The sequence below is a fragment of the Lissotriton helveticus genome, chromosome 4_1 (assembly GCF_964261635.1).
Source record: "Lissotriton helveticus chromosome 4_1, aLisHel1.1, whole genome shotgun sequence".
Classification (NCBI taxonomy): Eukaryota; Metazoa; Chordata; class Amphibia; order Caudata; family Salamandridae; genus Lissotriton; species Lissotriton helveticus.
Window position 1 is genome coordinate 92,768,113 of NC_136063.1, and position 22,023 is coordinate 92,790,135.

At 43.4% G+C, this 22,023-nt stretch overlaps 1 protein-coding gene across 1 annotated transcript in view; it reads right to left on the minus strand.

The window, feature by feature from the left end:
• Positions 1-22,023, minus strand: part of LOC144827942 (uncharacterized) — a 62,994-nt gene that overhangs the window by 19,354 nt on the left and 21,617 nt on the right. The window contains exon 3 of the mRNA XM_078686107.1: positions 7,613-7,837. Within this exon, the coding sequence (XP_078542233.1) occupies positions 7,613-7,837 (225 nt within the window). The remainder of the gene's footprint in view (positions 1-7,612; positions 7,838-22,023) is intronic.

Consider the following 22,023-nt stretch of genomic DNA (forward strand, 5'->3'; position numbering starts at 1 on the left):
TTTAATTCGACGCGTAACATCAAAGCATATTCGTACCGTATGTGCGGGTACACGCTGAGTATGATAAGCAGTACAAAGTATGGTGCGATCACCCTCTTAGTAATAAATCAAAGCTCAGGGCACGCTAAGGAGAATGATTAGAAGTGGTGACTCATTGCAGATCCGATTCTGGGCCTGCCTCTGCGTACATTATAACACCGCCCCCATCATTCTCTGTTGTTAATTGTTAGTGCACACTCTCATACTTGCACATGTGCGGTACACGCCTGCCCACACTACCCACATGCCACCACCTAGCATGCTTGCTATCACTAAGCCTGGAAACCAATACATTACCCAATGGGATGTCCCCCAGGGCCGTCATTCTTGCAGACCGCGAAAACGCTACCAATGACGGCCCTGGACTTGGTTTGGTCAGCCCCCGCGGTTCCCATATAATGCGGGCATTGACGTGAGCACGCTCTCTTTTGCCTGCCTGTGCTGTGGTGACAAACAGAGTGTCGTCATTGATTTTACTACGAACTGATTGCTCGAGCGGAGGAGGACTCCTGACCTCGACGTGGTGTCACTGCTGCTGCCGCCCAGCCACAATACCATAGGCGCGGAGGCGGCGGCGCCTGCACCCAAAACACCCCAGACTCAGCGAAACCGCAGCCTTTGAAGACACGACAAAAGACGACAGAAGCAAAGGTAAGAGAAGACATCACAACATCAACCTCCACTGTAAATTGTATATGCATAATGCTATTTTTTCTCCTTCATATGGCTTTCCTACCCCTCGATGGTTTTAAATTGTGCTTACATAATTGAAATATTTCTTTATAAGTCACGAGGTCCTATACATCTCTAATTTTAAAAATTGTGCGTGCATACATTTCTGTGTCGTATTTCTGTACCATGCCACGTGCTTAGGCCTGTATTATTATTGATTGTGCGTCCATGATAGTGGGTTTTTTTCTGCGTCACAAGGCCGTCCCAGGCCTGTATTAAGTTATTGATCTTCCTTTGTTTGCTGGAGCTGATACAGTCTAACTACGGAATATTAAGAACCCACATTAAAATTCACTTTTGATAGTAGTTACGAAACTCAGTTTACGATGACTAATAAAAAGTCCTTTTGTTTCCTTCACCAAACATCGTTCAGGAGCAACCATGGCCTATCGAGCAAAAGCAATGGAATTGTCTGCAACGTATTGCATATACTTTGACGTATAGAAGCAGAGTTCAAGTCGAGTGGTGAACTCCGGTGGCCGCACTGTTTATACGAGGTAATCACAGCAGCCTAGATCTACAAAGCCTTCATAGCAATGCATTAGAAATAAGTCGGCATAACGGGTGTCAGTAACGCAGTGGGCACTTCATATAGACACCACTTGAACGCGGCATTATAACAAGTGAAATGTACTAGGTACACTGCACTCGTAAAACTGTAGTGTAACCTTTATTTGTGAAAGGAGAGAGGGCCATATTATCAAGCCTTGGCAACAAAATTATCGCCACTTTATCGGCAGCAAAGTGCCGCTAAAGTGGCAATAATGGGTTTGATAATATGCTCTATGGAATTCCAATTGAAGCTCATGTTAGATGTGAAGGACATCTAACATGAGCTTCGATTGGAATTCCATAGAGCATATTATCAAACCCATTATTGCCACTTTAGCGACACTTTCCTGCCGATAAAGTGGCAATAATTTTGTCGCCCAAGCTTGATATTATGACCCAGAGTGCGTAGTGTACAGCAGCTTATCTGTAAAATCTATAATTACCTCCGAGCAGTGACAACAGATAGGTTACAACAGTCTGACAAACAGATCCACAACCTTATTACGCCACTTTTGAGTAATTTTTAACATGGGTAAAGTGATTCAAGGAGCTAGTAAATCTATGTCTGACTTTTCAAGAAAAAATCTCAACTCCAGACTGCGACACAGTTTTAATGTTGTTTTCTCTCTCTTTCTCTCACTCTCTGTGCAATCATTTCTCTTTCTCTCTTAAACTTATAGACACTGCTGTCTGCTTGGATGTTTAGAAGAATTGTTCAAATGAAGTTGTGAACTCCACTTTCTAATGTGTTTGGCTGCAAAGTTTATACAACGGTAAGCACAGAGGCCTAGATCTACAAATCCTTCATAGCAATGCATTAGAAATAAGTCGGCATAACGGGCATCAGTAATGCAGTAGGCACTTCCATATAGACACAACTAGAACGCGGCACTGTAACAGAACTAGAATGTACGAGTCACACTGCACACGTAAAACCGTACAGTTACCAAAATTTGTAATGCTTCAGCTCATTTACTCACATCTACATAATTCAAAACTCTAATTTTCTTTTTTCTTTTGCAGATTACCAATCGGACATCTTTTGGAGTCAACTTCACAATTTGTTTATGCTATTGTTTTTTTAAAGTTAGTTTTCTAGTTGTTTATTATATGGTTATCATTGAGTTTCGTTTATATTTATTGATTAATAAAAAGTAATTAAAAAAACGACATACTTCTTTTATTTTGTGGGGGAGGGGTATGACGGTCCAAACTAAAAATAATGTTGAAATACTATAGTAAGATATTCAAGACTAGGATTGAAAACTACTAAGTTCTAACTAACAGATATAATAAAAAATAACGGTGAAAAACTACTAAAATGGTGGTGAACGGAGTACGTAATCAACTTTTGGCACCTCAGCACTACCTTTCAAATAAATATAGAAAAAATATGAATATTAATCTATTACAAAAGTACAGCAGCGGATAACACACACGACCCAGGAAAAGAAAGCAACAGATTTACTACCTGAAATAAAGAAAGGTTTGCTTGTTGGACTTGAAGAAAAAGAAAACGTGGGCTTTGAAACTACACTGCGCATGCGTAGAGAGTACAACTGCTACACATAAAAAGGAAAGCTTTACATACTATCGTAGAAATGAAGGAGCATATTATCAACAAAAGTCGACACATTATCACCGCTTTTATCGACAGGAAACTGCCGATAAAGCAGCGATAATGTGCTTGATAATAGGCCCTTGTAAATTCCCATAGCAGCCCAGGTTCTGGTGTTAACCTGGGCTCCTATGGTTATTCACAAGGGCATATTATCAAGCCCATTATCGCAGCTTTATCTGCAGTTTCCTGCCGATAAAAGCGACAATAATGTCTCGCCTTTTGTTGATAATATGGCCCATTGCTCTTTTTTTGACCAGTAAACTTAGGTGCATATTATCAAGGACCGGTGTTAAAATTATCGCCGTTTTATTGGCAGGAAACTGCCGATAAAACGGCGATAATGAGCTTGATAATACGGCCTTGTTATTTCCCATAGAAGCCGATGTTAACACCAGAACATAGGCTTCTATGGGAATTTACAAGGACGTACTATCAAGCCCAACCTCCCAACATTAATAAAAAACTCCAGACAATGCAGGTACTCGGAGCTGAAGGGTCATTTTACATATCACGGCCCCAGAAAGGTGGCGTTCCCCGCGACGTATACGGAGAGAGAGAGCTCAAAACATATATATTTTTTAAAAAGACCCGGGGGGTGCCGCTCACCGAGACTGCGGGGAGTAGGACCATAACCCCCCCGCATACTTCAAAATAAAACGAGAGGAGTGCCGTTCCCCAGTGCTCGGGCCACCCTACAAGCCCCCATTATGCAAAAAAAATTGCCCCCGTAATTTGCCCTCCCGGAACCTAATGAATAAAACGGACTTCTAGTTTTTTTTCACCTTTTCCACCGCGTTCAAGTACAGCACGAGTACCCTGCCGTTTTTTATTTTTAAAAAACATAAAAATTGAGCCTAAAGATCCATGTACCACCCCCTGAGCAAGACTATAGGGTCAGAATCTTTCTACCCTGCCCCCGTTCCTTATTTCTCAACTTTGTTTTACTGTTTTTTTATGACTCTGCTCTCCCGACACACAAGATGGCTGCCAACACTTCCTGGTTTGGAGTATTGACAGCCAATAAGCATGCAGCTCCTGCTCGTAATTGTACGTATTTTTATAGGCGTACGGCACGATTTTTCTTTAAAAAAAAATCCATGTACGACCCCCTGAGCAATCCTAGAGGGTCAGAATGTTTCTAGCCTACCCCCTTCCCTTATTTCTGAACTTTGTTTTACTGTTTTCTTGTGACTCGGTTCTAGCGAGGCACAAGATGGTCGCCAACACTTCCTGGTTTCGAGTGTTGACAGACAGTTCACAGCCAATCAGCATGCAGCTCGCGCTCGTAATTGAACAGATTTCCGTACGCGTGCTGAACTCCGTCTCTAGATATCGCTATGATTTTACTTGCAATTTTCGGAGAAACTACTGAACGGATTTACACCCTTTAACAAAAAGCACAATCTGCGAACAGAACTCTACCTCTCTGCCAAATTTCGTGTAATTCCGTTCAGCCGTTCGGGCTGTAGCCCTGGCTAAAGGTCCTTACGGAAAATTGCATGGGGAACACGTTTTGGGACCCCTTTTTTTCTCGGTCCCCACTTGACGAATCACACCCACACTTTCAGGGAATGAGCGGAACTGAGCAGGCCATTTTCTCGGAGAAATTCACGTAGATTTGTCCACCAGCGCCAAAGTTATTCCAAATAGAATGTTGTGGATTTCCTATGGAAACTAGGTCCTAAATATAACTACCGCCAGTAGGAGATATATATATAACTGACCAATATTAAAAACAAAGATGGCTATAGGGAAAATCTAACCAAAGGAGAACGCAATGCCATAGAAACCCTAAAGGATGACATCAATCTAATAATAAAGCCAGCCGACAAGGGCGAAAATATTGTCTTGATGAATATTGATGATTATTTAAAAGTAGCAAATTGCCAATTAGACAATACCATGAATTACAGTAAACTACAAAGCAATCCCGTCAACCAAATGACATTACAACTCAATCGACAGATAGACACATGGCGGATGGAAGGACTATTGAGCGAGGAAGAGAAAAAGTTCTTACAGATGGATTTTCCACTTATTCTCACATCTATTTTATGCCCAAAATTCACAAGACTCTCATTGATCCACCGGGGAGACCGATTGTCTCCTTCTGTGAAAGTCTATATGAAAATGTCTCCTTATATGTGGATGTATTTCTTGGACCAATTGCCAAAAGCATGAGTTCTTATATTCAAGATTCAAGAGATTTCTTGAGAATCCTACAAAATACAACATGGGATAAGAACTATCTGTTGATAACGATTGACGTAGTGTCTTTATACACTTCGATCAAACATCATATAGGACTCAATGTATGTGCCTACTTTCTAAAACAGCGGAATGTAGAACAGAAAAAACATACAGAAATGTTGATGCAGATGATTAACCTATGTCTAAGAAATAATGTGTTTATCTTCAACCATCAACTGTACAAGCAAGAATGTGGGACATCAATGGGCATGGCATTTTCTCCAAAATATGCCAATGTCACCATGGGTTGGTGGGAGAAGACGATAGCCTGGGACCCCGCCAATCAGGAAGATCTGAATAAAATTATTTTATGGGTGCGTTACATCGACGACCTGTTTATAATTTGGAATGGCTCAAGACCAGAATTTGACGCTTACTTCTGCAAACTCAAAAGTAATGATGTGGGATTACAATTCACGCATTCAATTAGTAAAAAGAAAATTGACTTTTTGGACCTCACTGTCTACATTGAAAATTATCAAATTCAAACTACTCTTTTTAGAAAAAAGACAGCCACGAACAGTATCTTGCATGGCACTAGTTTCCATCCACAAGCTTTGTTATCCAGCATACCATACGGCGAATTTATTCACATGAAAATGAACTGTACCAAAGAGAGTGATGCAGAAACAAAAATCATGGAAACCCCAGACGGCCTAAAATCTAGAGGATATAATAACAAAATCCTTAAGAAATGTAAAAAAAGAGTGGATCAGAAAAATCGAACAACAATTCTTGCATCGCAAGTTAAAGAGAAGGAGAGTGATGGACCACCACGATTTGTAATGACATTCAGCAAAGAGAGTGGGATCATTAGAAATAAAATTCAGAAATATTGGCATCTTATTTCAGGAGATCCAGATATAGGAAAAATGGCAGGAAAAGGACCATTAATCAGCTACAGGAAAACAACATCTCTAAGAAATTGTTTAATACAGAGCCATTTTAAAAGAAAACAAACGGACAGAAAAAGCAATTGGCTCTTAGATCAACGAAATGGATTCCGGAGATGCAACATTTGCAAAGCCTGTAAAATTGGTCAAAACAAAACATCTTATGAGGAACCAAGTGGTAAACAAATGCCAATTCAAGGGCAAATCTCATGTACATCAACTCATGTGGTATATGTGGTACAATGTAAATGCGGTTCCAAATACATCGGAGGTACAACATGTGCACTTAAAAAATGAATAGTAGAGCACATAAGGGTGGTAAAAAACAAAGACATGTCATATGCTACCGCCAAACACATGGGAAACTGTCAGAACAGTGATTGGAGAGCCATGTCGTATTATGGAATCTTCATGTTGGATGCGAATGAAAGAGGTGGAAATCGGTTGAGGAAATTAAGACAAATTGAATCAAAGATGATCATTAGACTTAAAACTAAAATGCTGAGGGGGATGAACTTTGATGAGGAGATTTATGTGCATCTTGAATAATTGAACTAATTTGGATTATAAGCTGAGACAATAACCATTAACTGTAGGGGTACTATACCCGGTTTTTACACACACAACTTTTGAATTTTGAAATGTAATAACAAATCTGCAAATGCATTGCCATGCTGAGACAATGGTTAGATAATCAAGAGTACGGGTACTATACCCATTTACCGTCTTTGAACAAAGGCTATAAATAATGATGATAGAACGTAGATTTAGCAGCGATAAATAAGCATAGTAAATTACCTAACTTAATTTATAAGTGTTAAGGCAGCGTCCCCGATGCATAAAAAAATCTTGCAGTTTTTAATGTTAAAACTACTAGTCCCAGAAAGCACCCTAATTGCGAACTGAGATAAATAGTAGACATAGAAAAATACTCACTAACCGTGAACAAAGCCTGTTGAGGCTGAAACGCGTTGGTCCGAGTACGAGTGAATAAAGGATTTTCATAAAACTATCCTACCTGTGTGCCGCATTCCTTGGAGTAAATTGTTTGAATGGGCCAGGATCCGGCCCCCATGCAGAGCACCCGCAGCAGCGCGCATTGTGGTGGAGGATCATTTTTTGCGAGAAGAGATATATATATATGTATGTATGTATGTATATATATATATTTGTATAGAATAAAGGGGAAAGAATAATAAATGAGCTGTAGTAGCTACTCATCTATAATTTACTGCTCCTGGAAAGCAGTGGCCCATAATGCCCTTCATGGCCTAATTTAAATACATTGTACTGCATGGTGGTGACCCAGTATGAGCAAGGGCACAAATAACATATTTTTAAATGTTGTGGAGGGCAGCAGGGAGGCAGTCACTGTAAACTGAACATGCTGGTATACTGTAACAGGTTGTCAGTAAACTAACCCCTTCTAAATATCAAGCATGTTCTCCTCTTACATGTAGCACCTCACACATCATATGAATGTAGCACTTATGTATTGTCCTGTGTTTACCAAGCAGTGTCTTACCTTCAGGGACTCCCAGGCTGATTCCTCGCATTTCTTCCCTATGTCTGTTATCAGGGCAGTAGGAGAAGTGAGTTTGGTGATATTCACATTTTGTATCATTGTCATTGCCTTCTTCTTCGTCTTCTTCTTCATCGCCTCCAGTGTACCAGACCCTTTTTCTCCCAGTGACTGGGGCAGCAGGCCATCTGTTGACAGAACTTTATTCACCCCAGCTTTCATTCCATCCTGTCAGAAGCAAAGAATAGTTTGTTAGATATTGTGAAGCACGGCCATCCTTAGGGTACAGGTTAAAGGGGTATGAGGCACATTCAAATACCAAATCTTCAAAAGTGTTTTACTTCAGTTTTGAATTGCCACCTCTTGCTACCACTCCTTCTGCTACTTTCCTTCTTTCTTGCACTCCCACACTCCCCGTTGGTAGACACGGGGGTGCTTATGAGGAGATAATCTGTGCTCTCAGCCGGATAGTGGCGTGTAGAAGACCCATCTCGGGGGAATTCTAGGGATGTGTGTGTCAGTGTCAGCTTGTGAACACAGATGTTTTGTGGCAGTGACTGACTAATGACTTCTCCAGAAGACCGGAAAAGGTCTTGTAGAACTGTGCTGTCCATCCATTGAGACCCAGGTTTTTTTTTAGGGCATTGGTTTGACTACATCATAGACTTCCATAATCTCAAACATGTATCCAATTCCTCGCCCTGTTAGGTGGTATTCACAGTAAAGCTCTAGTCTGTAGGTAAGGTATTCCTTTATGCCTAAAAGCACTGAAAGATATCTTGTACGACTATTTGTTTCTCCTCCCTGTATGCACATGTTTTGTCCTCACTTCATATGTTCCCTATTAGGGCTCTGGTTCTCTCTGGTTTCTTAGTCTCCTGGCCAAACACATATGCACTTTGTTTCCTCTCCCCCAAAAGGTTTGTCTCAGCAGCAAGAGAATAAACAAGGCTCTATTCATTCCCATCATCTCATCTGACCCCTTAGCCCAGCCAGCTTGGAATGCCTTGCTGCAGTGCAACTTGACTTATCTTATCTCTCCGGATCCCTCAGCATTTCGATTAGCATGGCCTCTACTAGCTTATTTCCCCTTCATGCATTAACCGTCACAGTAGCTGCAAACCACTGGTCTGAGATCTCTGAACCAGCCAATGCAAGTAGCAATCTTTGCGTCACACATAAGTGTTCTGTTAGAGAGTTTTACCTTTGGATGTGAGGAGAAAAATAATTACCTTATCCTTGGGATGTAGTGTGTGCCATGTGTCTTCAAGCCCAGCTTTTCAATTTTCCTCCATAGGCTTTTGACACTGCCATAAGCTTCCTTCCGCTCTACCTAACCTGCCCACCTGTGGGGTCCACAGTACATTAGGTTGTCCTCCCACCACCATCTCACCTATGGCACCTTAATTCAGCATCTTGACCATGTCTTTCAGGAACCCCTACTGTGCCACATTCTAGGAACGGAGGTATAAGAGGGTTATTTCAGCTACACTATAATTCTATCTGTATGACTCTCCTCTCTTGGGGGCCCATTAGGGCGGTGGTGATCCGCCCTACATCCTAGCCCGCCAGCCCGCCAGCCCGCCACCCATTTCCCCCCACCATATTAGTATGGCAGGGAGACCGCGGCGGACGGGAAGACCGTCCGCCCCTTTTCCGCCTGGTCGACAAGTTGACTGGGCGGAAAAGGGTTTCATATGTTGGCGGTGTCTGCTACATGCCGCCATCCATATCAGGATGTAGGCAGGAGGGAGCCTTTCTGTGGCGCTGTTGCCGCCACAGAAAGGCATGCAGTTTTTGAGGTTGGGGAGGCACAAGGGCGATATTAATGCTACCCTCCTACATGTGCATGCACAACATGGCAGGCACTTTTGGCATTGCGGTGAGCGGTGCTGAAAGAATCGCCCGCCGCAATGTTAAAAATGCAATGCAGGATGCGCCCACCAGTGTGGGGGCCGCATCCTAATGTCACCCACAGGACCCCCGCACATATGGCGGGCGGTCCTTTCAGCGTCAGGATGGCGGGCGGACTAATGATGCCCTTGGTCTCTATAGATGTTTGCCTTGTCTTCTGGCAGTGTACATTTAGGGAGGATGACTGCTCCTCTGGTTCTTGTGTTGGCCAAGACTAAGAACTGAAGAGGTCACGGCATCCTAACCAAATCTGCCCATAATAGATATGTTTACTGTATGACTAGCACATATAGATCACGTTGATGCATATGGTGCCATATTCTTTTTTTTCTGTCTGGGACAGTTCAGGCCTTTCACATTAAGTGATATTGATTTCGATTGTCATTTTGCTTTTTTTTTATAGCCAGGTAGACTCCAAATAGCCATGATAGAAATCATATTCCTAAATGTGCTAGCTCCAACCTGGGAAAAAGTCACTGATGGCCAACAGGGGCTGTAGCACACTATCCGAGTATTCCATTACCATGAGCAGTGAAGGGCCCAAGAGGCATCCCGTGTCATTACCCAACAGAGGGGCAATGGTGGTTGCCATATCAACAGTTTTGCAGCTTGATTGTGACTTCACACTATCCGTTACGCCACCTAGGTACCGTGGTTGAAACTCAAAGCGGCCTCTTGCTAGAGTCCACTTTCTGGCTTCAGACTGCACCTACCTCCCCCATGCACCCCATTCCAATATTCAGACTATTGTCCTTTAACTCCATTAGGCATGGCATGTTGGCATGTCCCAGATGTAGTGTTGTGTGTGCATATAAGTATGGGACTCTCTTTGTTCCTAGATGACTCTGTAGAACAATGACGTTAGTGTGAGTGTGAAGGGTAAACTCTTGGTTTAGAATGATGTTTGAGTTCACTGTTACAAGCAAAAGTAAAAATACATGCATTACCCCTGCTCTGTGTGTGACCTGTTCATTTACGAGTACCCCTGGCAGGTAAGAGGCGACACCAGATTTTTCACTATTATTCCAGAATATTTCCACTCTGGGTTCTTTCTTTCCAGCAGAACATGGGATCTACATATCTTTATCTGCAGTAGTTTTGTCATATCACTTGGTTGGGCTCAAGACAAACAAGAACCCCCCGGGTCTCAAATTGCCCGACTCTCTCCCGCCATGTGAACTGGTTGCCTGTTGGAAAGGTCCACCTGTATCGTAGCTGTCTCCTATTGACTTCTTGAGTGAGAGGCTTGCACTCTCTCCTGTGTTGCAGGGTAATTGCAAAGATATTTTGGAATAGCAGCACCTATGTCTTTCCATGCTTGAAGGAGGTTAGTTTATTGGCCTGAGATATTATTGTTTTCCTTCAACCTATAGTCCAACTTTATCGCTTGGTTTTCCACCAACTCGCAGGTATGTTTCCCCTCTCTGTGCCCATGTGCTCTCAGTGCTCCGCTCATTGTCTTTTCACTCGTTTACTGTACACCTCAGTAGATATTTGTGAAGCATCCATAGATGCCATCGCCCTCTGCTTTCCCCTTCAAACTGCAAATCTGGATGTTATCCTTGTTAGATCTTAGCCACCTCCTGCGATTTGTTCAGGGACTCCATATCAGTTTTCACCTCTGCTATGTGTTGGGAGAGGATGTGGCCTAACTGCTAGGGTGGTCGACCTTAAATCAGGGGAACCGGGTTCGAGACTCAGCAACCAAGCTCAACATCCTGTGATTCTGGTCATATCACTGAATTGCCCTGTGCCTAACAAAACAAAAATGAAAATGTCCTTATGTAACGCAATTGGTTCTCATGTAAAGTGCTCTGATCTCTTCAGGTCAAGTTTGCTCAGGAAAAAAATGGTGTCTCCCCATATCAGTTCACAAGGAGGCACATAATCCCACCTGGATTTTAGCTCCTCAAGACAGTCCTTCAGACCATCCTTGTAAGGCGGTCGGGTCCTTGCTAACATGGGCTCCGGTGATGTGTCAGTCCTGGCATTGTTGCTTTTCAGGAAGCGGTTGATTATTAGTCTCCTGCTTTGCTAGTATTTGGCCTGTATTTTGTCCTTTCTTTCCCTACTCTGCCCTTTCTAAAGGGGCAATACAAGTCTTCTGCCTGGTGCTGTTCTCTCCTTGGACTGTGACTCCTCAAGCACCACACACAGTTAGAGGAGGTCTGCCCCAGCCTCCGTACGTTGAGTCTCCGGGGTGTTCCCAGGGGCCTCTGCCACACCCCTGGAACAGACCCTTCAGGTTCTTCACTGGCACTGCCTCTCCCTTGTTGTGCACGATCCTCCATAGGGTCCCAATGTATCAAGCCCAACTGCCTCTTATTCCAACTTATTACCCGAGGCTCTCCTCTGCGATCTTCGTATTGTGAGTGGTGCAGAGACAGAATATTGAATCAAAAATATTGGTTTACACAAATATCGAGTTAAAAATATTGTGGGTCAGAAATATCGACAGACAAATTCTCATGGTCAAGAATATGGAATTTAGGTACATATTATCAACATTAAAAATATTGAAGTGTAAAACTTTGTTTGCAAAAATATAGTTGTTAAAAATATCGATTTTTTTATTAATGTTATGTACTTTAGTATATATTTTATATGTATGTGATGTATTTTTATATAAGATGTGTTTGTATTTTTAATATATGTGTTACATTTTTAGTAGGTATTCATTTTTTTATTTGATTTTTGTGATTTTAGTTCTCTAACGAGTCGTGAGTTTATAGGGGAATAAGGTGGGAAGTAATTTAATTATATAAAATGTATTGAATATTTTTTTATTAATATTCTTTTTTATTTGAGATGCTAATTATATAAAATTAATTGATTATTTTTAGTAGTTATGAATATTTTTTTTTGAATTTTGTGTTTTTAGTTCCATAGCGCATTGTGGGTTTAGAGGGGAATAGGGTGGGTAGTAATTTAATTATATAAAATGTATTGAATATTTTTTTATTAATATTCTTTTTTTTTTAGATGCTATGGTGTTACAATGGGTAAAGTAATGTATTATTAAATAATTAATACATGTTTGTTAATTAATTGTAATTAATTAATTAGTGTAGTGGTGTTTATAGGAGTAACGGATGCTAAGTACTTGTGTTTAATTAATTATTATTCGGGCTCCAGGTTTTATGGTTTTTATTTTTTTGCCATTTCAGTCTGTATTTATCCATATTTATTTTTGGGGAATTTTTTCTGTATTTATCCACATTTTTTTGGGCCACAAGGAAAAGACGATTCTACAGCTAGTAATTTTCCGCATTTATTTAATTTGACAATGCCCACATGTGCTCACTTAAACTAGCGATTTGTTGTGGCTTTAGAAGTGCTCTAAATGGTCAGGTACTGAGTAATTTGAAAAGGAGAATACCTGTGCTGCTCCTTTCTACTACAAAAACACTTTAGGATAGAGTACAAGCACTTATCAGGAGCAAACATGTGCCAGCGCTTCTGTATTTCCATTTAAAGCCAGCTAGAACATTTTGCGTAAAAAAATAAAAATAAAAATAGGTTGTGTTTAGTCAGCTCCAGTTTTAAAATAAAAACAAAGGGGGTTAATGTAACATGACGGCCTGTTTACAGACAACATACAGATTGCACATGCGAAAGCATGACCTCACTAGTGAGTAGAAAAATAATTAGAACAGCAGGAAAACACGCAAATGTGGGGGATTGACATATGCACACAGTAAAGCCTTGAGAGGAAAAGCAGGAGGACATAATAAAAATAATATCAACTTGGCCCTTGCAGATGGTCTTGCATACATGCCAACATTTTAGGACAGGGACGTGGGAGATTTAAAGTAAAAAATCGGGAGAACGAAAATTCCCCATTGACTTCTATTGTAGAAAATGCAATTTCAGGCGGGAGACAGCTGAAAGAAAGAAATTATTGGCTTGAAAATTCGGTAGTCTCCCACCTGAATCAGGTCTATTGGCATGTATGGTCTTGAAACAGCTGCCAAGCGCTTGCTAAAAACCATTGGCTTAAAACTCGGCTAAAATTGCTTGTAGATTAGGGAGAGAAGAACGCCTGACCTTACAAAGAAGTCTTAATTCTCCATGGGGCTTCTAAAAATACCACTACCTCTCTCCGCTTGACTCACTGATTTAGGAGCTAGACACATATTGACCTACGTTGGCTTCCTCTCCATTAAACTAGACATCCTCTGCTACCGCGGACATTGCTAGAGAGGGTGATATACGGGGACATGCATTCTCTCAGTGAAAAACAAAATGACGTATCTTTTAGAATAATCCCTGAATTAACCATTAGTGCTGTATTATGAAATTACATTTTTAATCCATAGTAAATGTCAAGAACGACATGGAAGCTGTTTATGAAATCTTCTGTGATCATATAAAAAAAAATGTAACTGCTCATTTTATGGTGAGAGGTTTGTTAAAAATAATGTTTTGATTAAACATTCAGTTAATGCGTTTTCTCCAAGTTTCCCGAAGTGGTCCATCATGGACGACATCGTGGGCATTTCGATTGTCACGGGGGGAAATATTCATTTTTCTCCTGTTACAGCACTGTGAATTGAAGTGTTTAAAACGTGCATTGTATGGGGCCTGGGACAGGGGGAGTTGGGGGAGGCTACGGCATAAGGTGAAAGAACAATAAAGCCTCTTTAACAAGTAAATAGTCTTCAAAAGACTCAGGTGCATCTGTGTGTGTGCCCGGGAAGGAATTTCCAGCAGCAGGAAGGGGGCGTGACGAGATAACTCTGGGTTCAAGCACGGTGGCGTGGCAAGATTTTCTAGTATTTTGCAGTTTTTACCTATAATTACAGACAAAGGAAAAATTGTTTCCCGTCTGTATTATATGTAAAAATCAGTTCAAATGGAAAACCGTGAGCCCCTAATTATTATACAGTTGTTAATTAATGTTAATTGTTTGATATTTATTTGGAGTAATTGTTTATTTGTATATGTGTTTTTACTTTTAAAGGGGTAAAAGGAGGGTATTAAATACATGCTTAAATATTTAACTATTAGTTATTAATAGTAAAAGTTATTCCTTTAAAAATAATATTTAATACTGTTTATTATTTAATAGTTTAACGTAGGTGTGTGTTGAAGATATAGTTTTAAAGCATGTGTACTCAATTAATGTTTATTATTTGTTTATTAATACGATTTTTATTAATTATATTAATTATGGAAATACATTTTATTAAACATTTTGAAGTGTTTTGGTATTGGTGTGGTGTTATAGGGTAGAAAATAAAATAAATACATGTATGTATTAATTCATTTTTTTGTTTGTTAATATTGCTACTTTTAAATAATTATTGTCTATAAATGTACCTAATAATTAATTTGATATATTATTTGTAGGTTTTCGTTATATGTAATTAATATAGGTGTTCTTTTTATATATTTAATATATTTCATTTTATATTTTTGAAATAATGTTTATTTATTTTTAGGATTTTTAAAATGTTGTAATATTTTTTTTCTCCAATTGTTTAAGTGTTATTGGTAATTTTTGTTTCTCTGCTATCCAACACTTACCCTAATGTTGCAATCAGTGGAGTGGGAATAGTAATTGTTACCCCTCCACTATACAGCACTTTCCCTACTGTTGTATCAATGGAGTGGAAATGATAATTTTTACCCCTCCGCTATCCAGCACTGTCCCTACCGTTGCACTCACTGGAGTGGGAATAGTAATTTTTACCCCTTCACTATCCAACACTTTCCCTACTGTTGCACTCACTGGAGTGGGATTAGTAATTTCTGCCCCTCCGCTATCCAACATTTTCTCTACTGTTGCACTCACTGCAACTTCCAGGGTACAACTTGGCCATCACAGCTACCGCGAGTGGGGGGAGGCATGTCCGTCGCACATAAAGCGCTGCCTCTCCCCCCGCTGCGTGGGAGCCTACATACCTGCTTACTTTGCCTTCCTGACTGCTGGTCCATGCTGTTTCATGTGGGGGCAGTCTGCTGCTCAGGATTACCTGGTGGGACGAGGGTCCCAGGGATACATCCTGTTTGCTTTAGATCCATCACCATCACCCTGGGATAGGTCTACAACTCCCAGGGTTCAACTCTTCCAGCACAGCTGCTGCAAGTGAGGAGGAGGCGTGTCCATCGCGCATAAAGCACTGCCTTATCCCCTGTGACACGGGACATGTGTGGGACGAAGCCCGGACCAAGGGCGGGCCTGCCTGAGCCTTTCAGAGGCCGGAGGAGGCCGGGCTGGGCCACCACACTAAAGGGGTCATTAGGATGGCTGGCGGAGTTTGCCCGCCCGCCATCCCCGTGGTAATCGGGACCGCCGGCCATAAGGGCGGGGGTCCCGTGGGGAGTATTAGGATGTGCCCGCCACAGTGGCGGGCACATCCTGTATTTTTAGCATTGTGGTAGGCTGTGCTCTCTGCACCGCCCGCCACAATGCTAAAAAAGCATTTCAGCATATGCATAATCAAAGCAGCAGGCACCACGCGGTGCCTGCCGTTTTGATTATGCTAATGCAGGGGGGTACCACAGGTACCCCCTGTGTGCACCCCCGTACTCTCCTTCACTCTGGGGGCCCGCACGGGGCCCTCAGAGTGAAGTCTGCCTGCCTTTCCGTGGCAGCATTGCCGCCACGGAAATGCAACTGCAGACGCCCATCCAAATATGGCTGGCGGTGTCTGATAGACACCGCCACCATAGGAACGGGCGGTGTTTGCCTCCGCTGTGGTCCCCCCCGCCATTGTAATGTGGAGGGGGGAAAAGGGTGGCGGGCGGGCATTTATGTCGGGCGGATCGCCACCGCCACCATGGCGGTGGCAATCCGCCCGACAATGTAATGGACCCCCAAGTCTTTGAACTTGAGGTTTGATTTTCGCAATTTGTGACCTCTTTGGTGTGCTGGTACTCGATTATCACCTGCGAACGGACTCCGCCACAATGAGTAAGCGAAGCGTCAACAAAGGGCAGGGGGTTGTAGGCACCCTTGACACTTTTCTTCAGAGAGCCGAATCAGCACTGGGTGCAAAGGCTTGGAATACTATGCCTCCTGCCCTGAGAACTCTTGATAAAGAAACAGAGTTCCGTAAAGAATTAAAAACTTGGATATTTAAACTGCAAGATAGCATGGCCAGAACTCTAGTTTGATGCTTGCCTTTGTATTTGGTCCAACTCTGAGTCACTTTGTCATCTGGTAATTTGCCGGAGGTAGCGCCTAGATGCTCCATTGGAGCGATTGCTGCGCTATATAAATAACATTTTACATTACATTACATTTACATTACATTACATCAGTGCTCATAAATTAAATCAAACTTACGGAGTGGAGGATGTCACTGGATCCTGTACCCCCTCATATTAGACTTCCTATGACTCCTGTGCTTACCGAACCTTGTGTGATGATTAATAATGAGGTATCATCTTCTCGGTCTGATTCTATACCACACGCTACAGAAGATCATCTAGTGGATATTGTGTACTCATTATCAAGCCAGAGGGTATCCTGGTAATACCATCAAACAGGCACGTAAACGGCCATTGAATACACAGCGCGATGCCCTGCAGCAAAGAAATGTAAAAACTAAGGCCCCCATTAGGATAGTGGGCAGACTTTGCCCGCCAGCCACCCTTGCGGAAAATGCCCGGGGTCACGATGTTTGCATTAGGATGCGCCCGCCACAGTGGTGGGCGCATCCCTCATTTTTAACATTGTGGCGGGCGGTGCTCACTGCACCGCTCACCTCAGTGTTAAAAATGTTTGCATGCATTTGCATACACGAAGCACACAATAAGTGTGGCAGGGTATGCTCAGACGTGAGTCCCTTGCTCACTTTGCCACTGGATTCAAGCAAGCCGGGCTGAAGACGGCTGTAATGCCAGAAACCGGTCCTCGGAAGCTTGTTTCCGGTCCAGGGAAGGCATGGCTTGGCAGTTCGGGCTGGACTGTTCCCATGAGGCACAGGGTCAGACTGATTTGCATATAGCCATGTCTGAACTGGGGTGGCAGAGTGGGTTAAAGAACTGTGATGGATCAAACACAGATCTTTTGACTGGGTGTGAGTGTTTGATTGGTTCAGATGCTCCGTCCATCACCACCCCCTTTTGTACCGCTTTGGCCGCAATAAGTGTGGCAGGGTATGCTCAAACGTGAGTCCCTTGCTCACTTTGCCACTGGATTCAAGCAAGCCGGGCTGAAGACGGCTGTAATGCCAGAAACCGGTCCTCGGAAGCTTGTTTCCGGTCCAGGGAAGGCATGGCCTGGCAGTTCGGGCTGGACTGTTCCCATGAGGCACAGGGTCAGACTGATTTGCATATAGCCATGTCTGAACTGGGGTGGCAGAGTGGGCTAAAGAACGGTGATGGATCAAACCCAGATATTTTGACTGGGTGTGAGTGTTTGATTGGTTCAGATGCTGCGTCCATCACCACCCCCTTTTGTACCGCTTTGGCCGCAATAAGTGTGGCAGGGTATTCTCAGACGTAAGTCCCTTGCTCACTTTGCCACTGGATTCAAGCAAGCCGGGCTGAAGACGGCTGTAATGCCAGAAACCGGTCCTCGGAAGCTTGTTTCCGGTCCAGGGAAGGCATGACTTGGCTGTTCGGGCTGGACTGTTCCCATGAGGCACAGGGTCAGACTGATTTGCATATAGCCATGTCTGAACTGGGGTGGCAGAGTGGGCTAAAGAACGGTGATGGATCAAACCCAGATCTTTTGACTGGATGTGAGTGTTTGATTGGTTCAGATGCTCCGTCCATCACCACCCCCTTTTGTACCGCTTTGGCCGCAATAGGTGTGGCAGGGTATGCTCAGACGTGAGTCCCTTGCTCACTTTGCCACTGGATTCAAGCAAGCCGGGCTGAAGACGGCTGTAATGCCAGAAACCGGTCCTCGGAAGCTTGTTTCCGGTCCAGGGAAGGCATGACTTGGCAGTTCGGGCTGGACTGTTCCCATGAGACACAGGGTCAGACTGATTTGCATATAGCCATGTCTGAACTGGGGTGGCAGAGTGGGCTAAAGAACGGTGATTGATCAAACCCAGATCTTTTGACTGGGTGTGAGCGTTTGATTGGTTCAGATGCTCCGTCCATCACCACCCCCTTTTGTACCGCTAGATGTATAAACATCACCGAATAATCACTACATTCTTTTTTTTTTTAAATGCATGATGTGGAGAAAGAGTACACTGCTCCTGTGGGGGCTATGTGGGCCAACATTAAATTCTATGGTTGCTCTGTCTCTTGAATCCCTATAGGTGACAAGACCCTTTGGCGGTCACTAAGCGGGTACACGATCAGCTGACGCGTTGTCTCAGCTTTTTAAGGTTGCAGGTATGCTGTTCTGATGCAACCAAATGGTACGGGCATTTTTAACTCCTTATGTGAAGAATCATGGCACTATTGGGTGGTTATGTGTTATGTGATTTACAGATGGCACTTTCTGTCTTTCTTGTCTTTTACTACCATCATAGGTTATGTGAACCTCCCATGAAAGTCTAATTTGGAACCCCACTAGCCCTGAAGAAGTTGCTTGAAATTTGTTAAAGCAATGAAACATGTTGGCTAATAATGATTGACTATGACTCTACATGAGCCATTTTTTATTTGGAAGAGCTTACAGCACCGAATAAAAGTTATCACAAGCAAGTAAGCTTTACCAATTTTTAGCGGTGAGGATTATCTGTGTATATTCTCACGGGGTCGATAAACTCGTGCATTTTTATAGCATGAATAGGAAGTACATTCACATTTAGGTTCTTTCTATTGTTTGGTTATATTTGGTTGAGGTTTTTCTCTCAAGTGCACACACATTTCTTTTCTGGAAAGAAAGCAACCAATGATGAGAAGTGGGTTTGCTGGCGAGTACCAGTCAGCATCCCCCTTGGTGTTGCAACCGTGAGGTGCTTTCTCTCCTTCCCACACTTTTTTTTAGTTTATGGGTGGGTCTTTGATGGTAGTTTATTCTAGAATCAGGATACACCACAGCATAGTGACCAATTGGTCATAGCGGGAATTGTGGATGAGGTTATAATACCCCCCTCGTGCTGGAATTAGAATTTTTGTTGTATCTACCCAGGGACAGCTTTTTGATTGATTTTGTATGCTGCTCAGGATTACCTGGTGGAACGAGGGTCCCAGGGATACATCCTGTCTGCTTCAGCTCCATCACCATCACCCTGGGAGAGGTCTACAACTCCAAGGGTTCAACTTTGCCAGCACAGCTTCTGTGAGTGAGGAGGAGGCGTGTCCATCGCGCATAAAGCAGTGCCTTACCCCCTGTGGCACGGGACATGTGCGGGACGAAGTCCGGACCAAGGGCGGGCCCATCTGAGCCTGTCATTGGCCGGAGGAGGCCAAGCTGGGCCACCCCACTAAGTCTTTGAACTTGAGGTTTGATTTTCGCAATTTGTGACCTGTTTGGGTGTGCTGGTACTAGATTATCACCTGCGAACGGACTCCGCCACGATGAGTAAGCGAAGAGTCAACAAAGGGTAGGGGGTTATAGGCACCCTGGACACTTTTCTTCAGAGAGCCAAATCAGTGCTAATAAATTAAATCAAACTTACGGAGCGGAGGTTGTCACTGGAGCCTGTACCCCTCATATTAGACTTCCAATGACGCCCGTGCTTACCGAACCTTGTGTGATGATTAATAATGAGGTATCTCCTTCTTGGTCTGATTCTATACCACACGCTACAGAAGATCATCTAGTGGATATTGTGTCCTCGTCATCCTCTGAGTTAGAGCTCAGCTCTGTTAGGCCTACAGTTACTACCAGTGGGCAAAAAGCTAAGTCTAGGATATCCTCTATTGTAGTACTCCCACCCAAAAAAAGGAAGAGTAGGAACACCCGGAAGCAGAGCAAACCCGGGCCGGGATTAAATGGAAAGGCATGGAAAACTTCAACCAGTTCTAGAGAACCTAGCGAGGGCTAAACGATTGGCATTAACTCTAACGAGTTAAATAATCCTGCCGACAGTTTGCAAGTTGGGAACTTTTGGGGCAGACTCAAAACTATGATGATAACCCTGATGGAACCCATCCTGTTAAAAATAACTACCATCCAAGGGGCCTATTACAATTGCGGTTTTTCCGCATCCTACGGGCCGGCGGTAGCCACCGCCGGCCCGAAGGATGCGGGAAAACCGCTGCGGAGCCTAGAAAGACCCACCGCCATATTAGGATGGCTGGTGGGTCTTGCATTCCGTCCACAGCTTTTCCGCCGCGGTCGCCTTCCGACCGCGGCGGAAAAGCTTTAACATGGCTGGCGGTGTCTATCAGACACCGCCAGCCATATTAGGATGGTGTAAGATGTATGCTTTTCCGCTGCGGCTTTTCTGGCGTGGAAAAGCATACGTACCTTCACTTCGGGGGCCCGTTGCAGGCCCCCTGGGTGAAGGGGGGATGGGGGATGCACATGGGGGATACCTATGGTACCCCCCTGCATATGCATGAACAAAGCAGCAGGCACCGCGTGGTGCCTGACGCTTTGTGCACGCAAATGCGATGCATGCATCTTTAACATTGCAGCGGGTACAGTTTGAAGCTGCACCCGCCGCAATGTTAAAGATGGAGGATGTGACCGCCACCCTGGCGGTCACATCCTAATCTGCACGGAGGGAATGCCGCAGCCCATGCCGACGTTCCCTCCTACTCTGGGGTCGCAGACGGACTCAAGTCCGTCCGCGATCCTAATCGCGATCCTAATCGACCCCTAAGTTAGGTTAGCCAAGGTGGAGGAACTTGCCAGCCACACACATTCACCCGCACTATCACATAGTTCTAAGCCAGGCTCCTGTGTTTTAAACAGCAGAGAGGTTCACACGGGGGCTTGTCATTCTAGTAGCATCATAAATGAACAACTACAGGGCGGGAATAACCCTAAACAGAAAGACTCAAGTGTATCAAATATTTCAGCTCGTACCAGGCAGCCGCCCCCTTACAAAGGAACTTCTGCGGCACACCTCAGTAACCCTTCTGATACAGTGAGTGGAGTACCGACTCTCGGGTCATCTAGTATGCACAAAGATAGAGAGAGAGGTACAGCGCTGAGGGATCACCTTTAATCCCCCAATACCCTTCATCTCCTTTAAATTTGCCTCCAGAATCTACTACCTATACAGTGGTCTTGGCAAATGTCCCTCTTTTACCTCCCAATACTTTTGAACATTGGGCGGCTTTAAAGAACAAGTCACTTTTTGGTCTTGAAAACTGGTCTAGGGAATTCTCTTTTCTCGGAATTTAAAATGGCTTGAAGAATAGGATGGGTTGGCCCCTCAGGTACGACATTCCAAGGGGATTGTGTTGTGTTAACTTTTAGTTCACCTCTTTTGGTACGCACAATCCTGGAGAGGGGTAATTATGACCCCATTGCCTTAGTTATATACACATCTTACTATTAGGCTATTTTCATAAACCATAGAATCCTTTTAAACCCCGAGGCCCTACTTTAATGGGAAGTAATTCGAAGGGTTTTGGGGAGCCTAGATTCCGGCCCCCCTAGCATGGGAAGAGCTGGCCTCTCTCAC